The sequence below is a fragment of the Tachyglossus aculeatus genome, chromosome 6, assembly GCF_015852505.1.
Source record: "Tachyglossus aculeatus isolate mTacAcu1 chromosome 6, mTacAcu1.pri, whole genome shotgun sequence".
NCBI classification, from domain to species: Eukaryota; Metazoa; Chordata; class Mammalia; order Monotremata; family Tachyglossidae; genus Tachyglossus; species Tachyglossus aculeatus.
The window spans coordinates 11,865,488-11,879,694 of NC_052071.1; the positions used below are offsets into that span (position 1 = coordinate 11,865,488).

Below are 14,207 nucleotides of genomic sequence, written 5' to 3' on the forward strand. Positions count from 1 at the left end.
TCCAGCGTATCCAGGGTGCGAACCGGCAGGAAAGCACAAGTTCACATAATCTGATCGGAGACAAGGGACTGTCCCTAGTCTCGTGTATGAAGAGTTAATGTTGAGTGTTCCCCATCTCCCCGAGGATGCAGAACCAAAAGTGGATCTGAAACTGCCCCAGGATGGGTGAGGCTAGAGAGCGGTGAAGAACTTCCTGAAAGACCAGATTTGTTAAAAATCGGAAAGGATTACCGAGGGAAGTTAAGAAATCTCCTTCCCTGTGAACCTAGGCTGGATTTCCCTCCTGTCTGCGCTGGCCTGGCTCTCAGCCGCTCTGGGATCCTTCCAGCCCCAGGAATCTGGGAGGGCAAGTCTCGGAGGAGTGAATTTCTGGAGGGGGAGCTGCGTGACTCCATCGACCTATAATGTCTAGGAAAAGGGGAGTCTGAGCCTGATCGTAGACTGCTTCCTTGCAGGGGTCTGGGTAGAAGCTGAAGTCGGGGCCAGAAGTGAGTTCCCATTAGATAATGATAATAATAATAGTTGTGGCATTTGTTGAGAGCTTACTATGTGACAGGACCTATACTAACCGCCGGGGTGGAGACAAGCAAATCGGGCTGGACACAGTCCCTTTCCCACATGGGGCTCACGGTCTTGAGTCCCATTTTACAGATGAGGTAGCTGAGGTATAGAGAAGTGAGGTGACTTGCCCGAGATCACCCAGCAGATGAGTGGTGGCACTCGGATTAGAACCCAGGTCCTTCTGACACTCAGATTCGTGCTCTACCCACTAGGCCATGCTGCTTCGGCCTTAATTCCAATCCTCTCATCCCGGTCCCCCTGACATCCCTCATGTCCCTCATCGGGGTGAGGAAGGAAACGCAGGCTTTCCCTGGTCCGCACGCAGCCCCGGTCTCTTGGCCAGAGGTAAACAGGGAGGGGAGAGAGAGGAAAGAGAGGCAAAAACGGCCTCCGTGCCGACTGATAAATGGCTGCAAGAGAGCCGGGAGAGGAAGATTTCTTTTCAGGCCCGCGTGTCTGCCCCTTCTGGAACTCTCTATCAGGGTCTGGAATTCCGGGCCCAGAAGGCAGTGCCCACAGGAGAAATCCCACCTCATCCTGACAGGAACCAAGGCAGCTCTTCTCAGGTCCAGAGAGAGCCAACGTTACCAGTCTCTTTCCCTTCCCCTGGTTAAACCACCCCAATTCTACCACCGTCACTCATCTGTCTTGTTTGCCAACATCTGAACTGTCTTTTGGCTCTCCTCTGGATCCTTTGACAGAGAGGCTCCTAAATGAGGCGAGGAACATCACCCCCTTTCCTCATTAAACACTCTGCCAGCTCTTTATCCGTTTTACGGGGCAGAGAAAAAGTGCTTCCTCTCCAGGATGGGCTGAGTGTCAGCACTCATTCACTCAATCATATTTATTGAGCGCTTACTGCGTGCAGGGCACTGTACGAAGCGCTTGGGAAAGCACAATACAGTAGTAAACAGTGACATTCCATGCCCACAGCGAGCTCACAGTCTAGAATGGGGGGCAGACGTTAATATAAATAAATAAAACGACAGATATGTACATAAGTGTTTTGGGGCTGAAAGGGGGGAAGAGTGAAGGGAGCACGTCAGGGTGACGCAGAAGGGAGTGGGAGATGAGGAAAAGTGGGGCTTAGTCTGGGAAGACCTCTTGGAGGAGATGGGCCTTCAGTAAGGCTTTGAAGTGAGGGAGAGTAGTTGTCTGTCGGAGTAGGGGAGGGAGGGCGTTCCAGGCCAGAGGCGGTTGGCAGGGAGACGAATGAAACCGAGGCACAATGAGAAGGTCAGCGCTACAGGAATGAAGTGTGCGCGTTGAGTTGCAGAAGGAGAGAAGCGAAGTGAGGTAGGAGGGGGCGAGGTGATGGAGGGCTTTAAAGCCAATGGACAAGAGTTTTTGTTTGCTACGGAGGTGGATGGGCACCCACTGGGGTTTTTTGAGCAGCGGGGTGATAGGTCCAGAACGTTTTTGTAGAAAAATGATCCAAGCAGCAGAGAGAAGTATGGACTGGAGTGGGGAAAGGCAGGAGGCTGGGACGTCAGCACGGAGGCTGATGTGGTAATCCGGGCGGGATAGGATGAGTGATTGTGATAATGTGGTAGCACTATGGACGGGAAGGAAAGGGTGGATTGAAGGTGGGACCTAGCAATTACCCTGACAGGAGATCACCTGCCTTCAGCCCAGATCCCGTGAGCGCCAATCAAGCCTCCTTCCTTATCAGTTCTAGTGTCAGAGTCTAACGGTCCCATGATTCTTGCTGCAGTGGACTGGGACGTTGGCTTCCTGGGGGTCCCGGGGCCTAAATTCCCTGGGCTGCAGATGGTCCCAGGTCAGCTCTGCCCTTCGGCTTCGGATCACAGCCCAACCGGGGCAGCGCCGACGGGAGGTCAGTTTCCCGGCCCACAGACCCACTCACCTCTTCATGTTGGCCAGCTTGGCATCCATGCTGCTCTGCTGCTCCCGCATCCCCTGGACTTCGGAGAGCACTTTCTGCAAGGCTTCCGGGCACACTTTGAGATCCTCCGCTCTCACCGTGGACACCTACAAAGGCACAGGAGCGGAGCTGGTTTAGTAACTCCTCTCCCCCCTCCCGATCGCCATCCACTTTACTGGTGGGCAGAAGCGCCATTACAATAATAATAATAATAATGATGGCATTTTATTATTATTATTACTATTGTAATGGCGCTTCTGATAATAATGATGACATTTGTTAAGTGCTTACTACGTGCAAAGCACTGTTCTAAACGTTGGGGGGGATACAAGGTGATCAGGTTGTCCCACGTGGGGCTCACAGTCTTAATTCCCATTTTACAGATAAGGGAACTGAGGCCCAGAGAAGTGAAGTGACTTGCCCAAAGTCACACAGCTGACAAATGGCAGAGGTGGGATAATAATAATAATAATGATGATGGCATTTATTGAGTGCTTACTATGTGCAAAGCACTGTTCTAAAGGCTGGGGGGATACAAGGGGATAAGGTTGTCCCACGTGGGGCTCACGGTCTTAATCTCCATTTTACAGATGAGGGAACTGAGGCACGGAGAAGTGAAGTGAATTACCCAAAGTCCCACAACTGACAAGTGGTGGAGGCGGTATTAGAACCCACGACCTCTGACTCCCAAGCCCGGGCTCTTTCCACTGAGTCACGCTGCTTCTCTATAATAATAATAATGATATTTGTTAAGCATTTACTACATGCAAAGCACTGTCCTAAGCGCTGGGGAGGGTACAAGGTGATCAGGTCGTCCCACGTGGGGCTCCCAGTCTTCATCCCCATTTTCCAGGTGAGGTAACTGAGGCAGAGAAGTGACTTGCCCAAAGTCACCCAGCTGACAAGTGGCGGGGCCGGGATTAGAACCCACGACCTCTGACTCCCAAGCCCGGGCTCCTTCCACTAGGCCAAAGGGTTTGTAGCCATGACTTTAGCCTTTTTGAACAGGAGATTAGTGAGCCAGTAGCCCTGCTTTTGGTTGGCCCACCGTAGAGACCTGGGTTCTGATCCCAGCTCTGCTATTTATCTGCTGTGTGACCTCAGGTCACCAATAACAACTATAATATTTGTCAAGCACTTACTATGTGCCAGGTACTGTTAATAATAATAATAATAATGGCATTTATTAAGTGCTTACTATGTACAAAGCACTGTTCTAAGAGCTGGGTGGGGATACAAGGTGATCAGGTTGTCCCACGTGGGGCTCAGTCTTAATCCCCATTTTCCAGATGAGGTAACTGAGGCCCTGAGAAGCGAAGTGACTTGCCCAAAGTCACACAGCTGATGAGTGGCAGGGCCGGGATTTGAACCCATGACTTGTGACTCCAAAGCCCGGGCTCTTTCAATTCATTCATTCATTCATTCAATCGTATTTATTGAGTGCTTACTGTGTGCAGAGCACTGTACTAGGCGCTTGGGAAGTAGAGGTTGGCAATTTCCACTGAGCCACGCTGCTTCTCAGCGCTCTTCCAAGCGCTGGGATGCATACCAGCAATCGGGCTGGACAAAGTCTCTGGCCCACATGAGACACGTAATCTTAATCCCCATTTTACATTTTAACTGAGGCGCAGAAGTGATATGACTTGACCAGGGTCACACAGTAGACACGTGGTGGAGCAGGGACTCCCGGGTTCTTCTGACCTTCAGGCCCGTGCTCTATCCAAATTCCCCGCTACTTTTCCAAGTTAAGTCCCTAACCTTCCCTGTGCCTCAATTATCTCGTCTGTAAAATGAGGACTAAGACCGTAAGCCCCACGTGGGAGAAGGACTGAGTCCAACATGGTGCTTGGCATGCAGTAAGCACTAAGCAAATCCGGTAAAAGCCAAAATAATAATAATAATGGCATTTATTAAGTGCTTACTAGGTGCAAAGCACTGTTCTAAGCGCTGGATACAAACGGAGCCCCACTCTGGGGAGCGGAAGACCTGGGTTCTCTCCTTGGTTCTGCTTGCCGCTGGCTGTGACCTTGGGCAAGTCACTTCACTTCTCGGTGTCTCAGTTACCCCATCTGAAAAATGGGGGTTGAGACTGCAATCCCCATGTGGGACCGGGACTGTGTCCAACCCGATTTGCTTGTATCCACCCCAGCGCTTAGTACAGTGCCTGGCACACAGTAGGCGCTTAACAAATACCACAATTATTATTAAAACTACAACGGGCAAGGACCGCATATCGTGATGTGCTGTGCCCCTACCCACCTAATAGCTCTTCAGCGCTTAGAACAGTGCTTTGCACATAGTAAGTGCTAAATAAATGCCATCATTATTATTATTATTATTTAGGCTCCATGTCCCCAGCGAGGAACACGACCGGCAGGCAGGAGAGAGGGTGAGTGAGAACTTGTCATCAATTCCTCTGCGCAGGGATTCAGTCCCGAATCCTCAGGACCGGGGCTCATCCATCCGTCCTGCCCAGAGATTCAGTCCCAAATCCTCAAGAACGGAGCTCGTCCGTCCATCCTGCCCAGAGATTCAGTCCCGAATCCTCAGGACCGGAGCTCATCTGTCCATCCTGCCCAGAAATCAGTCCCGAATCCTCAGGACCGGGGTTCGTCCGTCCGTGCTGCCCAGAGATTGTCCCGAATCCTCAGGACCGGGGCTCGTCCATCCGTCCTGCCCAGAGATTCAGTCCCGAATCCTCAGGACCGGAGCTCGTCCGTCCGTCCTGCCCAGAGATTCAGTCCCGAATCCTCAGGACTGGGGCTCGTCCGTCCGTCCTGCCCAGAGATTCAGTCCCGAATCCTCAAGAACGGAGCTCGTCCGTCCATCCTGCCCAGAGGTTCAGTCCCAAATCCTCAGGACCGGGGCTCGTCCGTCCGTCACACCCAGAGATTCAGTCCCGAATCCTCAGGACCGGAGCTCGTCCGTCCGTCCTGCCCAAAGATTCAGTCCTGAATCCTCAGGACCGGGGCTCGTCCATCTGTCCCACCCAGAGATTCAGTCCCAAATCCTTAGGACCGTGGCTCATCCGTCTGTCCTGCCCAGAGATTCAGTCCCGAATCCTCAGGACCGGGGCTCGTCCGTCTGTCCTGCCCAGAGATTCAGTCCCAAATCCTCAGGACCGGAGCTCGTCCGTCTGTCCTGTCCAGAGATTCAGTCCCGAATCCTCAGAACCGGGGCTCATCCGTCCGTCCTGCCCAGAGATTCAGTCCCGAATCCTCAGGACCAGGGTTCATCCGTCCGTCCTGCCCAGAGATGCCACTGCCAAACGGTTTTCGCCCAGAGAAGAGGTAGGCTGAACGGTATTTCACAGAGGCCAAACACCTTACTCAATCTCACGAAGGAGTCTTCGTCAAGAGCTGTGACCCACACGCTGACTGCACCATCTTTCCAAGTCGCTGGGAGTGACTGGGCTGGGTTCTCAATGATATCGCTCAGCACTGCTTAAATCTGCAGCAAATATTTACCGCTGTCCTACTTATCGGGCGTCTTAATGACACCTGGGTCAAAGAGGGTTCTGGGGATCATTCGATGATAACCAAGCATTCTACATCTGACTGAAAGAGTCACGGCACAAGAAAACCCGCGAACTGCTTCCCCTTGGCAGGACTGTTTACTGTCCTCTAAACCGTAAGCTTCGTTTAGGCAGGGAATGTATCTACCAAATCTGTTTATATTGTACTCACCTAAGCACTTAGTGCGGTGCTCTGCATACAGTGGGCGTTCAAAGAATGCCACTGATTCACTGATGAACTGATTTGAAACGGAAAATCGGGCCTTGCTAGCAGGGAGTTTAACCCATGTAGGGTTTTCTCCAGAGGCTGCCCCGGCGCTGAGGGGTGAGAGGGTCTCAGGGGACCTTAGATTCTCTTCCTTCCGGGCAGAGTCAACCTCTACGATGGCCCGGGCAGGACTCCAGGCTTGAAGTCGAGTCCTTGAAAGCCTCCGGGAAGCCGGTTCAGAGCCCGTCACCCTGGGTAGCATCAGCCACGTTGCTAATACTCGGTGCAGGCCTCCAAATCGGGGTCTCGGAAGCCGGGATCCTATCCCACGCCCAAAGCGTAGGGCAGCGGCTCTAACCCTCAGCCTCTAACCCGTGAGCGGAGCTGGAAGCGAATCCCACCGGTTCCCCGCAGTCCAATTAGAGACAGGACCTCTGGAGACGGGGGAACGTGCTTCTTCCTCTCGAGGGCCGTCGCGAGCATTTCTCCGCTTCGGTTCTCCCCGCCCTTCTCCCCGCCCCCTCGTTCACCCGAAGGAAGCCCCTCTACCGGCTCACCCTCAGTGGCCCCTTCCAAGGGTTCCCGGGCCGGTATGTGGCCCGGCATTTCCCCCCGCCCCTTGGACCCCCGTGGAAAACGGCACTTGGAACTCCCAAGTCTCGTCCGGGATTGCAGGCAGATGTGGAGCCCGGGAGGAGGGAAGGCTGGCCGGGGGGGCTGCAGTAAACCATTCAATTTCATCCGTGAAACCCAAAGAACAAAATCAAGTATTAGTTCCTGAAGTGATTCTGTCCCCCGGGGACCACTTCCCCAAATGCTCCACCGCACAATGTGATGTCTCTATCCATTCCTGCGGCTCTCTGGCAAGAAGAAGCGGAGCAGATAAATGTCAAGGGTTACGGGACCAGGAACTAGCTTGACTGGTTACTGTCTGAAGGGACTATGGGCTTTTCGCCTGGATTTGGTCATAAATCAGTCTTATGACCACGGCAAAGAAGTCCAGAAGGCTGGGTGGGAGCCCAGATTGTCACCGAAATGGAAATGGCCGGGGGGCACAAATACCTTGCGTTTGATGTTTTCCAGAAGGCTGGCTTCCCCCTGTTTGAAGAACGGATGCTGAAATTCAATCGCCGAGCTCTTCTCCTGGATAATCATTCCACTCTCCAGGGCGATCACTTTGCGGAAGCCATCTAGGGAAGAGACACCATGACGTCAACAGCCGATCGCCCAGCGGAGAGAGCAGAGAATCGTGGGGCGCAGGGCCAGGAGGAAAACTCTCCCCAGTGCTTAGTACAGTGCTTTGCACACAGTATAAGCACTCAATATATATGATCGAATGCCTCCTGGACCCTTGGCTGGGAGAACTCCAGGCCGGGCAGGCCTCCCGGTGTCACTGCTGCCTCGCAGGTATCGGAAAAAACGGGAAACAGCCGCAAAGGCCCTTATCCCACGGGTGTCTCGGGGCAGGCGGCTTGGAAAACCAGCCCCAATCTGGGAACGAACCCCGGGACCTGTAGCAATCCTCGGTGACGTCGTGGGGGGGGGAGAGAGATGGGAGGCTGAGAGCCAAAGATAATTCCAAGACTTCTCTCCAGGGCAACAGTGTCAACTCCTCTGCACTCCGCCTCTCCCCAGGGTCACCAGGGAAGGGCCACATGAATGGATGGTCTTGGACTTCCACCCCTTCCCCCCTTGACCACTTTTAGAGATGACACGGTCCACACCCCTGCACCAGAAGAGAGCAAGAAAGAGGCCGGATAATCTACAGCCTGGATCTCCACTCCCCAAAAGATGCATTCCTATCGGAACGTGTTAGACTGTTTAGAGTGCCCCGAGCACAGATTGCGATGGAAGGATGGGGAAATACAGGGTCTCGGTCATACTGTTATCACTAGATCAGCTCGCTCCCTCCTACCTCACCTTGCTGATTTCCTTCCACAATCCATCTATCTCACCACCAACCCCTTGTCCACATCCTCCCTCCGGCCTGGAATTCCCTCCCCTTCCACCTACACCAGACCACCACTCTTCCCACCTTTGAAGCTTTATTAAAATCGCATCTCCTCCAAGAAGCCTTCCCCCATGAATCCATTTTTTCCCTTACTCCTTCCTGCATCACCTAAGCCTGGATCTCTGTACCCTCTACACACTTGATAGTCACTCCACTCTCAGTCCCACAGCTCTTATGTCCATATTCTTAATTAATTTATTTGTTTCAATGTCTGTCTCCCCCTCTAGACTGTACGCTCTTGTGGGCAGGGGACATATCTACAAACTCTGTCATACCGTACTCTCCCGAACACTTGGTACAGTGCTCTGCACACCTGACAACCTCCTGCGGCGCAGCTGAAATGTTTATTTCACCAGTCAACAATCACTCAGCAACGCCTGTACTGGGAACCACCCCCGGATACTACAAATTTAACTTTAAACCATTCATTCATTCGTATTTATTGAGCGCTGTGTGCAGAGCACTGTACTAACGCTTGGGAAGTCCAAGTTGGCAACATATACAGACGGTCCCTACCCAACAGCGGGCTCACAGTCTAGAAGGGGGAGACAGACAACAAAACAAAACATATTGCCAATTGGTTTTTGGTGAGCGTCGGAGAAAGGGTCAAAGAATGCAGACTCTCCAAAACGAGTAGTTGTTGTTGTCGCCCACAACTTTTGGAAATTTCACCTGATGTCAGAAGCCGGGCGCCAGCTCAAAAACAGCTGAAACATCTTCTAGCGAAAATGCCTTACTTATCATGAAACCTACGGCTGATCTAAAAGGAATTTTTGGAATAACACGGCGGTTTTCACGTTCCTATCGAGTTGAGGCAGGGTTGACTAGGCCGGCACAATCCTGAGCCGAAGTCACCGGCCCCGCTCCAACTTCTTTGCCCCGACCTCTTTGCCATTTGGTCTTCCCCAGTTGGTGGCCGCTGAAGATGGCTTGCCCTCTTAAGGAGAGTTACAGGACCTGGGAACACATACGCCTACCCCGAGAGCAAAAGACTAAAATAAGGAAGTGGGCGGAAACAAGCCCGGTTTCTGCATAAACCAGCCTAACCTAATCAATTGCGCTTATTGAGTGCTTGTTCTGCGCAGAGCACTGCACTACACGCTTAGAAGAGTACGAATCAAGAGTCGGTAGACGTGATCCCTGCCGTTCGGTGGCTTACCGTCTAGAGGGGACGCGCGTTAAAATAAATTACAGATCGGGGAAATGGCGGAGTGAAGAATAATAACGATAGCAACGATTGCCAATGTTGCCAATTTGTACTTCCCAAGCGCTTAGTACAGTGCTCTGCACATAGTAAGCGCTCAATAAATACGATTGATGATGATGATGATAGCCGGGCAACCTCCTGTGGGGTCAAACTCCAAGAAGCAGCGTGGCTCAGTGGAAAGAGGCCGGGCTTTGGAGTCAGAGGTCATGGGTTCAAATCCCAGCTCCACCGTCAGCTGTGTGACTTTGGGCAAGTCACTTCACTTCCCTGGGCCTCAGTTGCCTCACCTGTAAAATGGGGATTAAAATTGTGAGCCCCCCCCGTGGGACAACCTGATCACCTTGGAACTTCCCCAGTGCTTAGAACAGTGCTTTGCACATAGCAAGTGCTTAGCAAATACCAACATTATTATTATTATTATTATTACTGGTCTACCCCACCCATTCCTATGATTCTTCAGCCTTTCACCCTGTTTGCTGGCCCCAGTCTCTCTCTGGTTGCCTGGCAGGGCAGGTCCATTTCAATAATAATGATGGCATTTATTAATCGCTCACTATGTGCAAAGCACTGTTCTAAGCGCTGGGGAGGTTACAAGGTGATCAGGTTGCCCCACGGGGGGCTCACAGTCTTAATCCCCATTTTAAAGATGAGGGAACTGAGGCACAGAGCAGTGACTCGCCCAAAGTCACCCAGCTGGCAATTGGCGGAGCTGGGATTTGAACCCACGACCTCTGACTCCAAAGCCCGGGCTCTTTCCACTGAGCCACAAGTGCTTAAGGGGTACGGTTCCAAGTGCAGAGATGATGCGGGGAGGAAGGCAAATGAGAAGGGGGAAACGAGGGGTTAGTCGGGAATAGCTTCAGGGAGGAGACTTTCTAGACCGTTGGGTAGGGACCGTCTCTATGTGTTGCCAACTTGTACTTCCCAAGCGCTTAGTACAGTGCTCTGCACACAGTAAGCGCTCAATAAATACGATTGAATGAATGAATGAATGAACCTCAGGGGGAAAATAGCTCTACTGCACAGACCCGAGTGGCAGCAGCACAACCAATCTGGCTTCCACAGGTCTCGGCTCCCGGGAAGTGGTCGGACGCTGTCTTTCAGCTACACAGTTCTCCGGGACGGTTGTAACCTACATCGTTTGGAATTGAGTGGACATTTGGCAATAGATGCATGTATGGAAAAATGGGGCTGTTTAAGGAGCTAAACCATTTCTGCTGAAGATAATCAACTCATGCTTGTGAAGAAAATACCGCTCCTGGACACTTTTAAAGATGGGGCATCCTCTGGACGGGCAAATTGGACGGGAGATGGAATTCCAGGCAGGAGAAAATAATAATAATAACGATGGTATTTGTTACGTGTTTAATATATGCCAGGCACCGCATTAAGCGCTGGGGTGGATACAAGCAAATCGAGTTGGACACGGTCCCTGTCCGTCGTGGGGTTCAGTTTCAATCCCCACTTTACAGATGAGGTAACTGAGGCCCAGAGAAGTGATTTGCTCAGAGTCACACAGCTGATCAGTGATGGAGTTGGGACTGGAACCCATAAACTTCTGACTCCCAAGCGTGGGCTCTATCCTTGACGGACAGAGCTTGAAAAGGTGGGAGCGGGAGGGGAGAACGAGGCACCGTGAAAAGGTGAGGTGGAGTGGAGGAGGAGGAGAGAGTGCGTTGCCGAGCCGAATCCAATAACGAGGAGTCGGGATCTTGGAATAAAATGAGAACGTTTTTATTTGGGGCTGACAAATGAGTTTTCATCGGGTAACCGGGCCACGCCTCATATAGGCCGCAGCGATGGAGCAGCCCCATTCTCTCTCGAGTGAAGGGAAGCGGTGTTCATGAATGCACGTGTGTGCGTGTATGACGGAGACAGAGTGTGTATGACAGGGTGGGAGAGAGAACCCTGGATGAATGCAACTACCAGGTTAGACTAGTTTGCATAGCTTAGGGCCGCTGGGTTCATGATCTGGGACGGGGACTCTCACGTGGGCAACTTGGCAAACGATCTGTATGCAGAGGGTAAGATTCATTCATTCATTCATTCATTCATTCAATTGTATTTATTGAGCACTTACTGTGTGCAGAGCACTGTACTAAGCGCTTGGGAAGTACAAGTTGGTGACATATAGAGATGGTCCCTACCCAACAACGGGCTCACAGTCTAGAGGTGGGAGACAGACAACGAAACATGTGGACGGGTGTCAAGTCATCAGGATAAATAGAATTAAAGCTAAATGCACATCATTAACAAAATAAATAGAATAGTAAATACGTACAAGTAAAATAAATAGAGTAAATAGAGTGAAAAATCCGTACATACATATGCTGTGGGGAGGGGAAGGAGGTAGGGCCGGGGGGAGGATATGTTGCCAACTTGTACTTCCCAAGCGCTTAGTACAGTGCTCTGCACACAGTAAGCGCTCAATAAATACGATTGATTGATTGAGGAGAGGTCTGGGAAGGCCTCTTGGAGGAGGTGAGCTCTCAGTAGGGCTTTGAAGGGAGGAAGAGAGCTAGCTTGGGGTTGGTGCTGTCGATGGCGCTCCCTGCAACGACTGCCTGCCTGCTTCAGAGATTCAAGTCTGAGGTGGCTCTCGTCACTGGTCGCCGGACCGTTTCTAATCCCGACACCTCGGAAAGCCCACTCTCCTGCCAGCCCCCGCAAGGTGCCCACAGAACCGTTCCCTTTCCCCAGGCGGACACCTCTGATCTCTATCAATCACCTGATCGTATTTATTGAAGGCCCTGGAAAAGATGAGGAGGCAGTGTGGGGATGGCTGCCCCTGTGGCAACCGGTCCTGAGCCCCCTTTTTCCTCTCCTCCCATCACCCCACCATCCTAATAATAATAATGATGGCATTTGTTAAGCGCTTACTATGTGCAAAGCACTGTTCTAAGCGCTGGGGGGATACAAGGTGATCAGGTTGTCCCACGTGGGGCTCACAGTCTTCATTCCCATTTTACAGATGAGGGAACTGAGGGTCAGAGAAGTTAAGTGACTTGCCCAATGTCACACAGCAGACATGTGGTGGAGCCGGGGTTTGAACCCATGACCTCTGACTCCAAAGCCTGGGCTCTTTCCACTGAGCCACGCTGCTTCTCTACCTCCTTCCCCTCCCCACAGCACCTACATATATGTTTGTACAGATTTATTACTCTATTTATTTTACTTGTACATATTTACTGTTCTATTTATTTTGTTAATGATGTGCATTTAGCTTTAATTCTATTTGTTCTGACGACTTGACACCCGTCCACGTGTTTTGTTTTGTTGTCTGTCTCCCCCTTCTAGACTGTGAGCCCGTTGTTGGGTAGGGGCCGTCTCTATATGTTGCTGACTTGGACTTCCCAAGCGCTTAGTACAGTGCTCTGCACACAGTAAGCGCTCAGTAAATACGATTGAATGAATAAATGGGAGATGGTGACTTTAGGCAGCCAGGAGTCGGGCTACCTTTCTTTCTTTTCTTTTGAAATGGCATTTGATAAGCGTTTCCTATGTGCCAGACACATAGGGTAAATACGATGTAAGTGAGTTGAGCCGCAAGAGAAGAATTGAAGTTCTCAGAGTATTTGTGTTTGGGAAGGAGGAATCTAGGTTCACTAGGGGAACTGGGATGGGGGAATGAATGGGTTTAATTATTATTATTATAATTGTTGTCGTACTTGTTAAGTGCTCACTTTGTGGTAAGTCGTATTCTAAGCAATGGGGTAGGTTCAAATTCATCAGACTGAACAAAGCCCCTCTCCTATGTGGGGGCTCACGGTCCAAACTGGAGGAGCTAGGCTTGAATCTATATTTTACAGACAAGGTAACTTGAGGCCCAGAGAAGTTAAATGACTTGCCCGAGGTCACAAGGCAAATAGAGGAGCCAGAATTCGAACCCAGGTCCTCCCTCTCCCAGGCTTGTGCTTTTTCCAGTACATCACCCTGCTTCTCAACAGAGTTGAGAAGAAACAGGGAGAAATAGGGTTTCTCTAACAGTCTTTAAGGGGGACACCAGGGGTGGAAAGGAGGGTATGTCTACATGTTTTGTTTTGTCACCTGTCTACATGTTTTATTTTGTTGTCTGTCTCCCCCTTCTTTACTATTTTATTTATTTTATTTTGTTAATGTTTTGTTTTGTTGTCTGTCTCCACTTTCTAGACTGTGAACCCATTGTTGGGTAGGGACCGTCTCTATATGTTGCCGACTTGGACTTCCCAAGCGCTTAGTACAGTGCTTTGCATACAATTAATGCAACTGAATGAATGAATGGACACAGTCCATGTCCCACAAGGAGCTCAGTCTTAATCCCCATTTTCAGGTGAGGTAGGAGGCACGGAGAAGTGAAGTGGCGGAGCCGGGATTCGATCCCAGGTCCTCTGACCCTCAGGCCCGGGCTCTTTCCACTGGGCCGCACTGCTTCTACTTCCCCTGGAATCCCGGGGCCCGAACCGGTGACAGTCCCGGAACGCGCCGGCTCCGAAGAAGAGAAAATTGGCCTCGCCTTTTTTGGGACGAAGCAACTGCGGTATTACTTCTCCCTCCTGTGGTCGGGAATTTTAACTTCTTGGTTCAGTCCCTTCACGAGCTCATTCATTCATTCAGTCGTATTTATTGAGCGCTTACTGTGTGTAGAGCACTGTACTAAGCACTTGGGAAGTCCAAGTTGGCAACATATGTGAGCCCGCTGTTGGGAAGGGACTGTCTCTATATGTTGCCAACTTGGACTTCCCAAGCGCTTAGTACAGTGCTCTGCACACAGTAAGCACTCAATAAATACGGCTGAATGAATGAATGAACATATAGAGACGGTCCCTACCCAACAGTGGGCTC

At 51.1% G+C, this 14,207-nt stretch overlaps 1 protein-coding gene across 2 annotated transcripts in view; it reads right to left on the minus strand.

Annotated features, from left to right (window-relative positions):
• The window catches only part of LOC119929730 (heat shock factor protein 3-like), a 51,141-nt gene that overhangs the window by 18,335 nt on the left and 18,599 nt on the right, over positions 1–14,207 (minus strand). For both annotated transcript variants that reach the window (XM_038747978.1, XM_038747977.1), the window contains exons 3-4: positions 7,231–7,358; positions 2,429–2,553 (exon numbers count right to left, since the gene is read on the minus strand). In XM_038747978.1, coding sequence (XP_038603906.1) covers positions 2,429–2,553; positions 7,231–7,358 — 253 coding nt within the window. The remainder of the gene's footprint in view (positions 1–2,428; positions 2,554–7,230; positions 7,359–14,207) is intronic.